This window comes from Myripristis murdjan, chromosome 16 (genome assembly GCF_902150065.1).
Source record: "Myripristis murdjan chromosome 16, fMyrMur1.1, whole genome shotgun sequence".
Lineage (NCBI taxonomy): Eukaryota > Metazoa > Chordata > Actinopteri > Holocentriformes > Holocentridae > Myripristis > Myripristis murdjan.
In genome coordinates, this window is record NC_043995.1 from 19,637,373 (window position 1) to 19,654,199 (window position 16,827).

General features: G+C 44.3%; 1 protein-coding gene across 2 annotated transcripts; it reads left to right on the forward strand.

Annotated features, from left to right (window-relative positions):
* The first annotated feature begins 201 nt into the window (after window positions 1–201).
* adar (adenosine deaminase RNA specific) lies at window positions 202–16,581 on the forward strand. 2 transcript variants are annotated; one of them, XM_030071948.1, is made up of 16 exons: window positions 202–305; window positions 4,242–5,999; window positions 8,052–8,335; window positions 8,802–8,997; window positions 9,208–9,410; window positions 9,932–10,067; window positions 10,296–10,534; window positions 10,700–10,856; window positions 11,012–11,180; window positions 11,483–11,576; window positions 11,708–11,824; window positions 12,018–12,145; window positions 12,301–12,483; window positions 12,635–12,747; window positions 13,301–13,428; window positions 14,903–16,581. In XM_030071948.1, the coding sequence occupies exons 2-16, from the start codon at window positions 4,374–4,376 to the stop codon at window positions 15,225–15,227; spliced, it is 4,098 nt and encodes a 1,365-aa protein (XP_029927808.1). In that variant the 5' UTR covers window positions 202–305; window positions 4,242–4,373; the 3' UTR covers window positions 15,228–16,581. The 2 variants fall into 2 exon arrangements, with proteins under 2 accessions (XP_029927808.1, XP_029927809.1); XM_030071949.1 differs by lacking the exon at window positions 202–305 and adding an exon at window positions 2,310–2,682.
* The last annotated feature ends 246 nt before the right edge of the window (window positions 16,582–16,827 follow it).

Here is a 16,827-nt window from a genome sequence, read left to right on the forward strand (position 1 = left end):
CCTCTTTAGCTTCCACTGTAAATAAAATAGCTAGTTCTCCATAATACATGCTGGTTAGTTCTCCCTCCATAATAAAGCATCTCCCCCCTCGGCACCGGCGCAGAGGACGCTCCAGTGAAAAGTATCCGAACGCGCAAATGTGTCCTGCGTGCGTCACTCGTCTGCGCCGTTTTTCCTTGTGTAGCTGTCGCCATTACAAGACGTCACTCATTCGCGCACCCGTTCTTTTGATTGTTTGTATCGCCGTGTTAAATTTTTTTTGAACCCAAATAAGACCCGTCGGAAACCTGTTATTGCGAGTGAAGGTAATTAGTAAAAAATTGTCCATATTATCGGTTGTTCGCTGTTGCGGTTTGAGTGCAGAGTGTCTCCGGTGTGTGTTATTTTTCCCCTCTCTGTACCAGACAATTATGTGGCTGTGCTGCAGGCGGCAGTGGGAAATGGTGCAGTGCGAGTGCGGTGTGCTGCTGCTGCCGGAGCCGAGCCGAGCTAGCTAGCGCTGGTAGCCACGGCTCCGTGTCCTAGCTCAGCCTAACCTCACCGTCCTGTCGTCTCGTCTCGGTAGCGTGGACTTCACAAAGTTAAAACTGTGTTGAGTTAGCTGTGACTGCCCACGGAGACGCTCAGGCTGTAATTAAAACAGCAGCTTGGTGTTAGGCAAGGAGGTGACTGGGTGCTCACTGGTGATGGGTTAAAGTAAAATAGACTTTTATTCGATGTGCACCAGCATCTACAGCGGTGGAGGATGCAGCAGCTCATTTAACCATCTTGTGTGTGAGCTTACGCACCTTTTTTAGTCTTACTGCATACTGGTGTGTGTGTAATAAGTAATAAGTAGTTTAAAACGGATGTGAAACAAACTTCAATCAGTGCATTGTGCAAATACACCAAACTTGGTCGGTGTTGTTGTGTCGGCGCTTGTTTTGCCTCATGATCACAGCTTGGAGGTCACATTGTCCACCCACGTTTTATTCACCACACACACCTCTAGTAATGACCAGGAGCGCCGTGATATGATGAGCACCATCAAAAATGCTATGTGTATTCGTCCTTTTAAAGAAATTTGACCCTTTTTAGTATTGTTATTAGTTACTATTATGTCATGACCAGATGATTTTTGCTCCCGATCATGCACGAAAAGTAAGAAAGGGCGCCTGGATGACACTTTATTTATTTAACATCCAAAAAATGTGTTGTGCGTAATTACTGCTTACATTGTATTTATATTGCACATTTCATTACAAGTAAGCTCAATGTGATTTACATTAAAAGACAAAATATAAAAATATAGTCACAAACACGAAAACATTAATAACATAACCGCTGTAATAATCTTTTTTATATATATATTTTGTAACGGTGCCTGTTTATCCGGGCCAAATGTCATTTCTTTGAGCAATAACGGACTGAAAAAAAAAACCGAGGCAGAATTTGATTTAACCAATTCCTGATGAGACACAGGGCAGTCCCGCTGAAATCAAGAACAGAAACTGGAAATGTCGGGAAACCACCCAGACTGATGTGAAGTTTCATTTTTTTGTGCCATCCAGCTTTCTGTTTCTTCAGGCAGATACGGAAGTCTATGATACAAATAACCTTGTGACGCTTTATGATATTTATACCCTCTGACATCAATATGATAATCTAAAATGTGTGTCTGCGGTGCTCAAACATGAATTAACAGTGACCTTATCTTGCTTGCTGGCATTTTTTTTCCCCATCTGTAGTTGCTGTAGGGGTTCACAGTTTTGCTGTTGTGTCTTATGGTATTCCTCTATAATTTGTTACAGGGTTACTTGTATTATATTATCTTCCCGTTAGGTCGTTATTGATTGGAGTTTATTCTGGGGGTGAAAGACAGCCTGGGGTTACATCTGACATCTGCTTTCCATTCTTTCCCCGCCCCCTGTTTTATTTATTTATTTATTTATTTATTTTCAGCTTTTCTCCTCTGCACAAAGCAAACATTTACTACCATCTATCCTTCCCATCGCTTTGTGTCGTCCGTGTTTTTATGTGAATCTGAGCAGGTGAAGTCAGCCCTGCACGGTAACACCTGACAGAGACTTTGTTTGTCTTGGAGTTGGACTGCAGACAAACTTATAATCATTATAGCAGCTACAGAAGACACAGCCTGATTCTGGTCCTCACAGACCAGTCCCGTCTGTCTCCACGTGTCTCTACCTGTCTGTCTGTCTATCTGTCTCCAATGTCCCGGCGCCTTTGCTGCGGGTCACGTGATACACAATAGAAACTTACCCAGCGCTTCCTGAGAAATGAAAACGAAAGTTATTGTCCGTTTAATCCCATTTCACCGTCCTTAACACGGGTCAGTCTGTATGTTATAACTTCTAACTTTGCTTGTGCAACAGCGTGTTTTTTTCGGCATAGCCCATATAAGCAAGCGAGACAGTGAGAGTTCATTTTGGAAGCAGCGGAAAGGATCGTGTTCACCGAAAGCGGAAGACTGCTCCAAGCTGGAAAAAAGCATTTGCCATTATAAAGTTGAATTGCTGATTTAAACGCGACATCGATTATCTGATAGCTTTTTTCATGCGTACCGTATCTACTTTATCTACTCGTCGTAAACAGGTGTTTTTTTTTCCCCAGCTGATTTCTGCGAAGCTACAGGAGCACTATCCTACTTTTTCACCACTACGCCACTACTTTTCTTTAAACTAGGTGAGATCCACAGCACTGTGAAACCATGTGGCCTTGTGCATCGATTTAATGCGGTATGATCAGTGTTAATATGAAGGCCATGTGGGATCACCTACCGGGTGTCACTAGTTTTCTGTGCGCTGCTTCGTTGTCAAAGGATGTGGGGTGGGGTGGTGGTGGTGGTGGGGGCTCAGTCGGGAGTGGATGGGGTCAGTCTGGACACCAAACCAGAGACCAGTATTCTCCTGCATCTTGACATGACAGCATAAACTACACAAAACAGTTGATTCATCACTTGTCAAAGGGGTCATCCTGCCCATGCCTCTGCCCTGGCGCTTTTCCAGGCTCAAAACAGAGACGAACGCAGTGAAAGTGAATGCTGAAAACCACAGAGTTGTTATTTTGGCTGTCAACTGTTGCCTTGCATTAGGGTCAAGATGAGTCAGCTGCAGCCCCGCTTGGCCCCCGGGCTGCTGGCCCTGTCTGCCCCTATTACTGTTAAGAACCAACTGCATGTTGCTCTCCGTATTAATGTACTGGCATTTGGACCCACTCAGCTATACGTAACAGGCAAGGCTATACTGACGGGGCCAGAGGGTCTGAAACCTGACTCGGTGTTTGGTGTCTCCTTGTTGTCAGTCTCATTGTAATAGACATTATTGAGTGTTGTCAGATATGACACTCTAGGCTGAATCAATGTTTGTTGTTCCAGAGGTGGGTTTACTGGAATTTTGTTTTGCAATTGTGCTGTCAGGGTCATACATTTTTGCTTGATTAGTTGCCAGTAAATATTTTAGTGTGTGTGGGGTATTGGAGGGTGGATTAATTTTGCCCTGTGAAAGGCTTGCTGTGTCGTCAGGGCTGTCCAACCTGTGACTGCATCATTCTCTGTCCTCTGCCTGTCAGTTACAGGCAGCCCTCCCATCCTTGGTTGTGTCCTTGGAACTGTCCTCTCTGTCTGCAGCAGTGTCTCACTTTCCTCTCCATTATGGATCTAGATCCAACAATTATTTGTAAGGCCAGAAATAAAACGGAATAGTCACAAGAAGGTCTGAATTATTTATCACCAGCCTTTTACCCTGGGATTAAGTTTCAGTGTGACGGGGAGAGTCAGTATGTCACCCTGTGTCATCCTTGTAGACTGGCTAGGTTTTAATCTGAAGATATACATAACAGTGTTTGCAAACCTGCGTACCTCACAGAGGTTATTCTCTGCACTTATAGTCTTTATTTTTATAATACTAATGTGATACTTTATTGATCGCTGTAGGGGAAAGTCTTTTTTTGCTGCCGCCTTTCAGGAATGTCGGAGTGTGGGGTCAGAAACAGAACAGTGTCCCTGGAGCTGGTTGAGATAAAGTGACTTACACAAAGACACTTGAGCAGGGTGGATGCATGCCGACACAGAGCATGAACTTTGTGTCAACCGCTTGAAGGATGGTTTCTCTCAGCGTCTTGGCTGCTGCCCATTTTTCCACAAGTCTTACATTTTCAGAATTTGAATTGGTGTATTTTCATTATCATTTTACTCTGTGTTTTATTTCTACTCCTTTCACTTTATCCTTTTGTTTGTATTTCAGGTGCTGTGAGTGCGCAATTTGTGGCCTGCCCTCCTTTTCACAAGGGTCTGCCATTTGTGCCACAGAACATACACCCATACAGAGGCTGCACAGCCAGCCCCACCGGCCCCCTCCCACCCCGACCCCTGCGCTATGAGCAGAGGTAGAGGAGGGCCTTCAAAAGAACACTATTACAAACCTCCGCCACCCCACCTGCAGGCCAAGCAGCATTACTACAGACCTGGCCCAGCCTCCCCCTACTCCAGAGGTGGCCCACAGCAGATCCCCTATCCAGTTGACTACTCTGGCTCTGCCCTCCCTATAGCGCCCTTCCAGCCGCCAGCTCTCCTCCCTTCTGCCCCACCTCAGCCAGGCCACAGTCAGGTGGCAGCCCCTGCACCTGTATTCCCTAACGAATCAAATAATCAAAACATTAGTTATAGTCCTGCTCCCAATTCCTTTCAGTACCAGCAGACTCAGTTCCTCAGAGGGCAGAGCTCTGAGGCTCCACAGTTTAGAGTCAATCTACGGGGAGGTGGAGGGGGAGGGGCATCCAGCTGGCCACCAAGTTCACCACACCAATCCCAGTCAGGTTACAGTAGATATTCCCACCCCAACAGTAGCCCTGGGGGTAGAGCAACCTACAGCCGAGACCAGAATTTCACATACTCTGCCCCTAGAGGCACCACAGGTCCCCGACACCGGAATCAAAACCAGGTACAAGGTAAAAATCACAACCAGTACTCAAACAGACAATGGTCCTGCCAAGCAGACTCTATATGTGAAAGTTTTCAGAGTTTGTCCCTTCATAGAGACAGACCCTACAGAGGAGGAGAAAGTTTTGATAGACCATTTGGGTTCAGTAGTACAATAAAAAAGGGTTTTAAGAAAGGTCACCTCACACTCACGCCCGACATCCAGGACCAGGTACACAAGGCCTTGGATGCATTGAGTCCAGGTGAGAGTATCTCTGCAAAATCGTTGGCTAAAAAGCTGCGTCTGCCCAAAAAGATAGTCAACCAGGCCCTTTACTCTCTGGAACGGACCCAAAACGCCTCCAAGCACGGACTCCAACCTCCTGAGTGGACTCTGTACAGAGACCCCAAGGAAAATCAAAACTCCAAACCAGGAAGTCCACCTTCCCAGCTGTGGGGCAGTTCAGAACACTCTCAGAAACTCGAAGCCGAGCTTGAGCTAAAAGTAGAAACAGAAGAAAACAGGGGACAACACGGAGAAGAGGACTCTGACACTGAGTCCAGCTCTTCTTCCTGCTCTTCCTTAGAGTCGTCTGACTCTGACCAAAAGGAGTCCCAGTCACCAGCAAACTCCCAACACGAGGTGGAACAGCCCATCACTGCAGACTTGGCTACACAGGAGCTCAAGCCTACCACCATGGCAGACCAGAAGGAGCAAGTCCTGCAGTATCTCCTGGAGACAGGGAAGGCTACTGCTCTTGTCATAGCCAAAAACCTGGGTCTCAGGAATGCTAAGCAGGTCAATCCCACTCTGTACTCCCTGGAGAAGCAGGGTGAAGTTACTAAGAACAGTGAGGTCACCCCTCCCACCTGGGAGCTGTCCACCCGCCGCAGGGAGAGGATGGAAAGGAGCCTCAAAGCCTCACAAAGCACCCCAGCTGTGGAGACCCAGATAGAGCAAGACGCCAGTGGACAGGAGAAGGAAGGAGTGTCTGCAGCTCTGCCACCACCACCACCACTACAAGGGACCGAACCACACCCATTGCAGCCGTGTTGGCAGCCACAGCAGCACTACAATGAGGAGGTAGGTGGACTCTGAATTTTTTTTTTGATGAACTTGTGATTATGGATAGAGAAAAATATGTTAAATAAATATAGCAGTCACACAGTGGGGAAAAATTAAAGTTCAGCAAACAGCCAAGAAAAAGATAAAATATTATAGTTGTAGTTTAAAGTATTCAAAATACCACTACTGCTTCTACTACTACTGCTATTACTACTACTGCTACCTCTACTAATACTTCTTCTGCTACTACTACTACTACAACAATAATAATAATAATAATAATAATAATAATACTAGTCCCATATTACTCCCAGTATTACCTAGATTAAGATAATAATCCTCCCAAGTCACACTACAACATCTAAAAAGATAAAGAGAAGAATTATGCATAACCAGATATTTTCAAGGTCAATCGAGGCATTCAAATATTGGACTCAAAGCCTCAAAATTTTAATAATCAGTACTCAGGGACATAATAACAATCAAGACAAAATTTTAATAATTGCCCTGACAGTGGCTTTAGATGCTTGTCCTTTTAAGTGTATCCAGTTTTGATGCTGAGTGTTGCAGTATCAGAATGAGTAAATGATATGTTACCTATGAAGCTGTAAGGTAAAGATGCACCGACTGAAATTTTCCTGGCAGATCCCAGTTTTTGTTTTTTTTTAAAGTCTGAGACACTGATTCCAATTTTAGCCAATTCCAGTTTTCTTTTTAATGACTATAACTGACAGCAAACATAAAGATGTTTGTAACTAATTACTCATTTTTACTTCTTTAATGGAAAATTGAATTGAATCTTCATAATAAAACATCATTTGACAAAATAAGTTTCTCCAAAACTGCCCCAGGTTACAGGACCTTCTCTCACTCAAAATTCAAAGTAAAAAAAAATGCTCAAGGTTACTGAACAGAGCTTTTTTGTACAAATAAAATCCAACTGAAAATTAAGTGCAGTATATATAGTTTACACATGTGAACCACCATGTGCAAGCCATATTTGTTATGTTTTCGGATTGTCTGTATGTCCGTATTTCTGTCCTATTCTTGTACAATATATCAGTGCCAGCTGGAGGGAATTTCTTCAAATTTGGCACAAATCCTCATGGATTCAAGAATGAACTGATTAGATTTTAGTGGTCAAAGGTCAAGGTCACTGTGACCTCACAAAACACATTTCTGGCCATAACTCAACAATTCAGACACTAATTATGGCAACATCTAATTATAGTTACATCTTTTTACCCAGATGCCAAAGGTGACCCTAAGGATATTACACAGCCTGTCTGCATGCTGTGTAAGACGAAAGATGTCTGCCAGTACAGGACATGCAGACCACTAAAAGTGCTCATGTGGGTTCACATCAGAGGCTTCAAAACTATTTCAAGCTAGCACTGCTAGCAGCGCACCACAGGTGCTGTTAGCCAAAGTGCACCTCACTGTGACACAGATACAGGGCGACACAGATACAGGGCGATACAAACACACGGCGCAACAAGCACAGACAGCTACGGTATCACAGCATTCTCTGTTTAACATTATTAGCTTATCTTTAATATCACAATCCAAATCATATCTATAATGTTGACTAGTCCTATGGAGAGCAAAGTTTTGGTGAGCTGGTACATGGGGAACAGAGATGCGAGGTGTCAGATCCATGGAAAAGAGAAGCCCAAGTGGTTTGTAATTAATGATTTAGAATTCACTTGTTATTGGTGCTGATCATGGGGCTCAGTGGGCCGACATGTTGTTCTACCAGAAACATCCTTAAACACACAATAGGGTGCAGATTGTAGAGATTATTCTGTATAACCTTTTGGTCTTTTGGTTTGTAGTTATTATCACCTTAATATTGGCATATAAAAAAAATGAAAGCTGAAAATTTTCAAATTCTGATCACCAGCCGATCGATCAGTGCATCTCTACTTTTTGGGCTTTTAAATTAAGGTAAGGTATTGTGGTGGTATACAGATGATGCTCACCCTGCTCTGTGTTAATTAACCATTCTACCACTGCTTTCCCTTTTCATCCCCCACGCCCCTTTGTTCCCCTTCCTCCACCTGCTGACAGGATGATGAGGCCAACGGAGGACAGTGGGCCACTGACGACATCCCAGAATTCCTTAATGCCATCCGCCGAGAGACAGATGCTGAGAAACTGGCTGCAGAGAGAGCGAACGCTATGGGAACTGTTGCTGTATCGCTGGCTGCCCCCCCTCCTCAGAACGTGTGGGCCAAGTTACAGGAGGTGAAGCTGAAGAACCCTGTCAGTGGCCTCATGGAGTATGCCCAGTATCTGGGCCAGACCTGCGAGTTCCTGCTGCTTGACCAATCAGGGCCCTCCCACGACCCAAGGTCAGTCAAATGATGCATGTGTTATCTCACTTTTCACTGATAAAGGGGTAACTTTATGAAAATTCTCTTATGAACGTTGTCTATATTGTAACTGACTAGACATGTTGATATGTAACAGCAGCAAAGCATATTCACATACACAAACTCACATTTCACAGAGCTTGTGATGTATTATTTTTTGTTTTACTGTGCATTGTTGTTCCTGTCTGTATTTGTGTCCATTACTGTCTGTAAGCGCCTTGTGAAAAACTTATGTAACCTAAGTGGTTTAGAAATAAATCCGGCTTTATGTCATTTGATGCTGCCATTTTAAATAAGAAAGTACTTTGGCATGTCATCTTTTAATTTTGACATTACTACACAGTAGTTATACAAAAGTGTGTGCCATTCAGTGGATTGTTTACTGACAGAGGTTTTAAGAAACGCACTCTGCTTCATCCATACACACTCTCTGCCCCTCTGTCAGATTTCGTATGCAGGTGATGCTTGATGGGAGGCTGTTTCCTGCAGCAGAGGCCTCCAGTAAGAAGGTTGCAAAGAAGGACGCTGCAGCAGCCACCCTGCGCATTCTCATTGGAGAGACGCAGGGAGGGGTAAGCGCCAGTGACGAGGGTAACACTGCCAGTATGGACCAAGTCATGGACCCAGTCCCTGATATTGCTGTGAGTATTTGTGTTTATTTTGGCACATAGAAGTAACCCCATGTCAGCTATTTAAATCTTGCAAAATTAGGTGTCGTTCTCTGAAAAAGCTGTGAGTTTGTTATTTTGGAAAATATTTGCAAAATGTCTTTTTTTGGAACCATAAATATCATCTGAAAAAACACCATAACTGTAATAAATTAGATTCTTTTCTCCCACACTGTATACCAGGGACCTGTTGGAGGCACGGGGGCGGTGTTTGGAACAGGGGTTATGGAAGGCATAGGAATGGTTGAGGGGCCTCGCCAGCCGCTGTCCCGCTCTCTGCCTGGTGGGAAAAACCCAGTTTCTATTCTAATGGAGTACAGCCAGCGCACTGGGAACCCCATCGAGTTCATCATCACTGGTCAGGAAGGACCACCACATGATCCACGGTAATCACTTCTACACCCACATCTGGCTCTGGACACTTCTCTTCCCTGCACCCTTTGGTTCCTTTGGTTCTTAGATCGAGTTCCTCCATGGTCACACAGTGTTTCCTAAGGGAAGCAGTTGATCAGCTATTTCTGTCCAAGATGGCCTCAATACTGCAGTCTGCTGACAAAGACACAAAACCTTCTTTGTCCATCCCTCTGTCTTGCTCTTTACTGCTCCTTCTTTTTGTAAGTCATCCCTAAAGGCAGATGGGAGATGCAACATTAACTCGTGTTTTGCTCCCAGTCCTTTCCTCAAACACTGCTCCTGTCTGTCTTGGTTGCTGGTGCACCACGGGCACTGCTGGTACTCTTTCTCTCTGATATGTCTGTCACTCTCTAATTGTGGAAAATCTCAGATCTGGGAAAGCAACCCACTGAAGTACATGATCATCTTTGATCCCTACATCACCTCTGAGCTCCTGAAAATATGCGGGTTTTTTATCCCTCCATACTTTGTTCCTTCCCTGTTTTGTACGCAGGTTCATGTACAGGGTGAAGGTCGGGGAGAGCTTGTGTGCAGAGGCCTCAGCCCCGAGTAAAAAGGCAGCCCGTCAACTGGCTGCTGAGGAGGCAGTCAAAGAATTAATGGCCGATGGGAGACTGCAGCTCAATAAGGTGAGGAGGGAGTGGCAGAGGTTAAAGCAAGCTGTTCAGATGGAAGGACAGGGAAGGAATTGCCATTCCCCAAGGGGGGAGAGAGGATTTTAGACATCAGCTGGTCCCTCAGGCTGAAAGAAGAGATTTTGTCGTTTCTGTCACACCGTTTTCCTCACTCTGTTCAGTTCCATCATATCTTTCTCTCTGCTGTTTTTTTTAACCATTATATCTCTCTCCACCCTCCAGCCGCAGCTACCCATCGGCTCATCAAGTGACAGTGAGGGCAGTGGCTCTGGAACAACATGCCCCTCTTTGCCCCCTCTGACAGCAGATGAGTTGCGTGCAGCTCATGAGGCAGGCGTGGGGGACCTGATCAACCACCTGAACAACAACGCTGTGTCAGGGCTGCTGGAGTATGCCAGAGCCCGAGGCTTTGCTGCTGAGATCCGCCTGGTGGGCCAGGCTGGGCCGCCACATGAGCCCAAGTATGTGTTAAATACAAAAACACAAACAGAAATCCACACAATGGATAAAACCTCATCCTCCCTATAGTGCTTAATGTCACTGAAAACGCTACATATTTTGTGTGGGAGTGTGGGAACCTTGCCATCTTCTCCTCTGATCACCTTTCTCTCTTCCCTCCTACTCAGGTTTACCTACCAGGCCAAACTGGGTGGACGCTGGTTCCCTCCCGTCTGTGCATCCAACAAGAAGCAGGGAAAACAGGAAGCGGCAGATGCTGCTCTGAGGGTTCTGATTGGAGAGGCAGAGAGGGCAGCTCGCACCGGGGAACTCATCCCAGCCGAGGTATCAGTTCATTACATTTACTTTATCTGTTATCATAATTTTTTCCACAGTGCAATATTTTATGCTGATTTTTAATTGGTTTCCATGTAAGCTTGAGTAACCCTAATTTCCTTTCTATTTTGTCTTTCCTGTCATCCATGCCCCCCTCTCCCTAGCTTCCTGTGAGTGGCAGCACTTTGCATGACCAGATAGCGATGTTGAGTCACCAGCGGTTCAACGCCCTGACCACGCGCATCCAGCACAGCCTTCTGGGACGCAAGATCCTGGCCACCATCGTCATGAGAAGGGGGGAGGGGCTTGGGACTGTTGTCAGCCTGGGCACTGGTATATCTAAGCTGTGACTTTTAGTGAATGTCAATGAGGCACAGGGAAGTGAAATGGTAACGGGAAGTAAAATGAATGGTGTAAGAAGTGGCAAATAAGGACTAACATCTGTTTTATTGTCAAAAGAGGAATGTTTTTGCACCGTCTCAGTGCTTGCAAGGTGCAGAGAAGTTCATGGATTTCGGTGCTCAGATGAAGCCACTGTCAGAAAGCTACCTAAAACAGAACTAGGTCACCTCTGAACCGAGAGACGCTACGTTGTTGTTCTTTGACATTGAATTTGTCTCATGTTTTTCCACCAGGGAATCGCTGTGTTAAAGGAGAGGAGCTCAGCCTTAAAGGGGACACTGTTAATGACTGCCATGCAGAAATCATCTCCAGAAGGGGATTTGTTCGGTAGAAATATAATTTGTTCTTTTATCAATTTTTTCTCCCCCAGTTCTAAAAATACCCGTCTTTTCTCTCAGACCCAATCAACAGGACATTATTTATAAGTCTTGTCTCGCCGTCATCTCCCTTCCTCTCAGGTTTCTGTACAGTGAGCTGCTGAGGCACTGCGATGGAGCAGACGACAGTATATTTGAACCGGCTGAGGAAAACAAACTCCGGATCAAATCTGACATCACCTTTCACCTCTATATCAGGTAGGAGTATCAGATGCTTTCTTTCTCATCCTTCCACTCCCCCTAGCCTCTCGCTTTCCCTCTCCTCTTCCTGCACATTTGTCAGATACATCAATATTGTGTTTTTGGATCAATACTTTTCCCTTTTACTCGCCATGCCATTTTGGTATGTGTTACAGCATGTATCAATATGTCATTTCCTATTTTTTCTAAGCACGGCACCATGTGGGGACGGGGCTTTGTTTGACAAGTCATGCAGTGAGACGGGGGATGAGGTAGAGGGCCACCAGCCTCTGTTTGAGAATGCCAAGCAGGGCAAGCTCCGCACCAAAGTGGAGAACGGTGAGAAATGACGCCCACGTGCATATCTCTCATTCAGGGACACAGTCGTATATCAGTGTCATGCATGGTTACACACGATTCCACAAAAAGGTCTGTAAACATGAACTGTAACCTTTGTCTGTCTGTGTCTGTGTGTGTTTGTGGTGTCATGCCAGGTGAGGGCACCATCCCTGTGGAGTCAAGTGCCATTGTGCCCACCTGGGATGGCATCCAACATGGTGAGAGACTGCGAACCATGAGCTGCAGCGATAAGATCCTGCGCTGGAATGTGCTGGGCCTGCAGGGGGCGCTGCTGACTCACTTCCTGCATCCCATCTACTTGAAGTCCATCACGCTCGGTAAGAAATCCTGTTACAGGGACATTGTTACTCTGCTGTAGATGCAGAAGAGATAATGTGGCATAAATCGACATCAAAATGTATAGACTTCTTAGTGCAGCCCCACATCACTTTCATGTGGCCTCTTGTGTGAAATGTTTTCTTCTCTTAGGCTATCTGTACAGCCACGGGCACCTGACACGAGCTGTTTGTTGTCGACTGGCCAGAGACGGAGATGCCTTCGCCCAGAGCCTCTCTCCTCCCTTCACACTCAACCACCCAGAGGTACCAGTGCACATTATGTGTTCATCAGTTTACTTGACCCATATATCTGCACTGTTTGTCTTTTTTTGTTACAAGCTTAGTTTGAGGGTATCTTTGTAGAAATTCACAGTGTTTGTAATTCTTTGTTTCTTGTTGCCATGGTTGACCTTTTGTGTGTGTGCTGTAGCAGTATAACAATACATGTAGAGGACAATTGAGAAAAAAGTAAGTTATGATGGAGAAAGTGCTCATTTAGACAAGCACAGCTTCTGTAGGTCACATTTACATGACCTGAGAAATAGCTGGCACCCATTTCAGCATGTTTTTAAATTTTGGACCAGCTCTGAGGCCAATTTCATGTCCTTCATTTGAGCATCAGTGAAATTTGTTGAAATTTCCTTCCCTAATTGACACCGTGTGATGCCGCATCACACTGACACATGCATTACACAACCCATCTTTCATGCTCTGTTTAGAATTGCTGACTCACATCTCTGGGCTAAATTATCCTAATTAAACAAAATATACTTTCTCTCCCCCTCTCCTTCTCCCACACCACCTGGTTGCACTGTAGGTGGGCAGGGTGAGTGTGTACGACTCAACACGTCACACAGGGAAGACCAAGGAGTCCAGTGTGAACTGGAGCTATCCAGACCAACTCAGTGTGGAGGTGCTGGATGGAACCAAAGGCAAGCTGGATGGGTAAGTTGTAAGCAAAAAATAACCTAATTAAATCCTGTCACTCCTGATAAACAGCCATGCTCTGTTAACCTTTTGGATTGCTACAGTAATCATTATTGACGGAAAATAATGCTGGTTGTTGTGTTTTTCTTCCCCTTCCTACTGTGACTAACAGTAACGTTCTATTACTCCCCCGAAACTTCAAGACAATCCTTTCTCTGAAGCATAAATTTTGAATTGAAATTGACTTACCCAGTAGGGCTAAACGATTTAGTAAAAAAATCATATTGCAGTTAATTTTACAGATATTGCAATTGCAATATGATTCATGATTTTAGAAGAACTGATAATTTTTGCATTATAATCATTTTCAATGAAAAAGCTATTAAAATGATCATGGTGCGATTTTGCTAAGGTCTGTACCAAACCAGCATGTTTTCTTACATCTGGAATATGCAGTTTGTGGGCCAGGGTATCTCTGAAGAAATAATACTTACAATAATGTTTTATCAGACATTTTTACTTCATCAAAATACAGCAGCTCCTGCAATCTGGACATTGCATCTGGCCGTGGTGCGATTTTGGTAATATCTCAATTAATTGTTCAGCCCTATAACTCAGTAGTTTTGTATGCCAACAAAATGCATCTAAAATACATTCCAGAGATGCCATTTGTCATGTGTATGAGTTATTGATCATTGTGACAGTGATTGAACAACCGTATCACTGCAACAATATTTGTTTGGAGTTTGCAGCCTGAAGAGGAATTGGGAGATGATCAGAAATGCATAAATGGAGCCCATGTCGCTCAGGCAGTTTGTCTGAAGTCTGTCTGAACTACTGGTTAACACTGCGTCTCTTATGACAAACATGAGATGTTGGAAAATATTCAAGACCCCATGAACTGTCATCTTACTTTCTTAATTTTACATATTTCCTTTCTAAAAGCGGAGGGATCATTCAGTAGTTTAAACCAATAGGACATTAGGGAGAGAAATACTCTTTAATTTGAAGAGACTGATGTAGGGGCATTTGTTTTTATTTTTGTTTTGTTTTGTTTTGTTTTGTCTGGGTTGAAATTATTATTTACACCTACTGGAGTAGCATGTCAGTCACCATTAAATATAAACGGTTTCCAGGAGGATCAAGTAATTGGAGTTCAATTCATGGTGACTTTTTCAGTCAGCTTTTTTGTTATAATGGTATTCAAGACACAAATGAGCTGAAGATTCTTGACTGCAGCATTGGTTCATTTTAGGTACTCCTAAATGCTTTACTGTTGTCATTGAGAGTTGTCAGGCAAGAACAAGCTGATTATGAAGCGGTGAAAAAGCACCCAAAACGGTGAACAGCAGGCACTCCTGTAAACTAACAAGCAGACGTGGCAAGATGGAAAGAGAAATGTATGGTGCTTGTTTGCTACACTGCGATTATCCACAAGCCTCAGTCTTGTCTTATCAACACTCGGCTAAAGAGCCTTCTGTCTCACCTCCAGGCACAAACTGGACGTGTCCCGAGTGTCCAAGTCGAACCTGTTTCGTCTGTTCCGCTCTCTGTGCCAGCGGTGTGGCCGCGCCGACCTCCTCACCCTGCCCTCCTACGCTCAGGCCAAGATGTCAGCCCTGGCCTTCCAGCTGGCCAAGCAGCAGTTCTTCCAGGCCCTCAATGTCCACGGCTACGGAGCCTGGATTGGCAAGCCACTGGAGGAGAAGAGCTTCGAGGCGGCAGAGGGGAACGGGAACAATGGAGGAAGTGTCCCCGCAGGATACAGCGGCAACAAAAATGGGGGAGTGACAGAGACCAAGAAAGAGGAGGCTTAGAGTGGTGCAGGACGAAAGGAGGGGATGGTATGAATATGTGGAGGGCAGGGGCAGATGGGATGGGTACACGGGGAGAAAAAGAAAAAACAGAGGGACAGTGAATGGACGTGTTTTCAGCAGCCAGCAATGTATTTTGCTTTGGAACGGGGTCAGAGGCCTCGTCGAGGGAGTGATGGAAGGACAGGAAGACAGCAGTGGTAAGCCCTAAGGATGGGGGGTGGGAGGGGTGGGGTCATGGTGGCAAGACGGAGTCAGGGACGGGGTATGAAAAGGAGACATAATGTGTGTGAAAATAAACCAACTTCTGATATGACCAAGAGAAAACATGGGATTTTTTCAACAGAGATCTTTTTTAAATTGCAGTATAGAATCCAAATTCTCACCCCGGACAGATGTCATGCATAAACGTGGAAAATGGCCCTCACCCGGTGCAGCCTCAGATTCCAGTGTATATAGGAAGCACATCAATGCCAACTTTTTCTCTGATTGGTGACTAGCCAAATGTTCACTGTCCAACATGTGAGCCTTTAGCTCCCTTAGTACGTTGTCTTAGTCCTCATTCAGACTTGGATCCCTTTCTGATCAAAACCAGCTCTGTAAGTTTTGAAATTAGCACACACCTCCTCAGCCGTCCATCCATTCACATGTTGATGCCATGATCTCCATTAGCACAGCATATGTCACTGCGCCCCTCTGAGCCATCCCAGTTTCTCTGCTTTTTTAATAAAATTACTGATGTCAACTACAAGAAGTACAATATTTCTGTTCTTATTGCCTGTTTTTATGTTAACATATATATCTTTTATCTTCGGTTCTCTCACGTAGGTCATCACTAGCTGGCCATGCTCGGAGTCCTAGAACATCTGAACGTTTGAGATGTCCCGCTTAAGTTACTTACCGATATTGTTCATGTTTTAAAACGGTATTTATGTCGTTTTTGTTCTTTGTTCTTGTTCTTTTTTAATGTGCTCCCAGGCTTTCCTGCATGGCTAGCTCTTGAGGACCTCCAGTGATATGAACAGTTTTGTCGTCTAATGAGACAATAAATTCAGACTTTTGTTGATTTGTTTAAGGTCTGATGGATGATGCAATATATACATTATGTACATACAAATACACAAACACACAGATGTATATGCAAATGAGGGATACTTGACTATATGCAGTATATATGTCTGTGTGTGTATGTATATGTATATATTTCATGTATATATTTTGTAAATCATATCTGAAATTGATTTTGTATTTTTTTTCTGTGATGTTTTAACTTATGCAATAAAATATGCTGTTTTTTTTACCAATGGAAAGTCTTGGAAAAAATTAAACATTAAAAGAGCAGCTATGTTCAGCAGAGTGTTGCGCTCACAGCAGTTTCTTCCAGACATCAGAGTCGGTTTCATCCGAATGAATGGATTCAAATGAAACGCCCAAATCAGGGCAGGCACAGAGAGATTCAGCACTTTTAATTAGAATATTTATACACCATCTGTTTATATCTCTCTCTGCAGAAGTACACTGCTTTCACATAAACAGAAATTCTGCTCTCTCTTAATTCCACAGGCAGAGCGAGGGTTTTGAGTATGTGTGTATTAGGGATTCC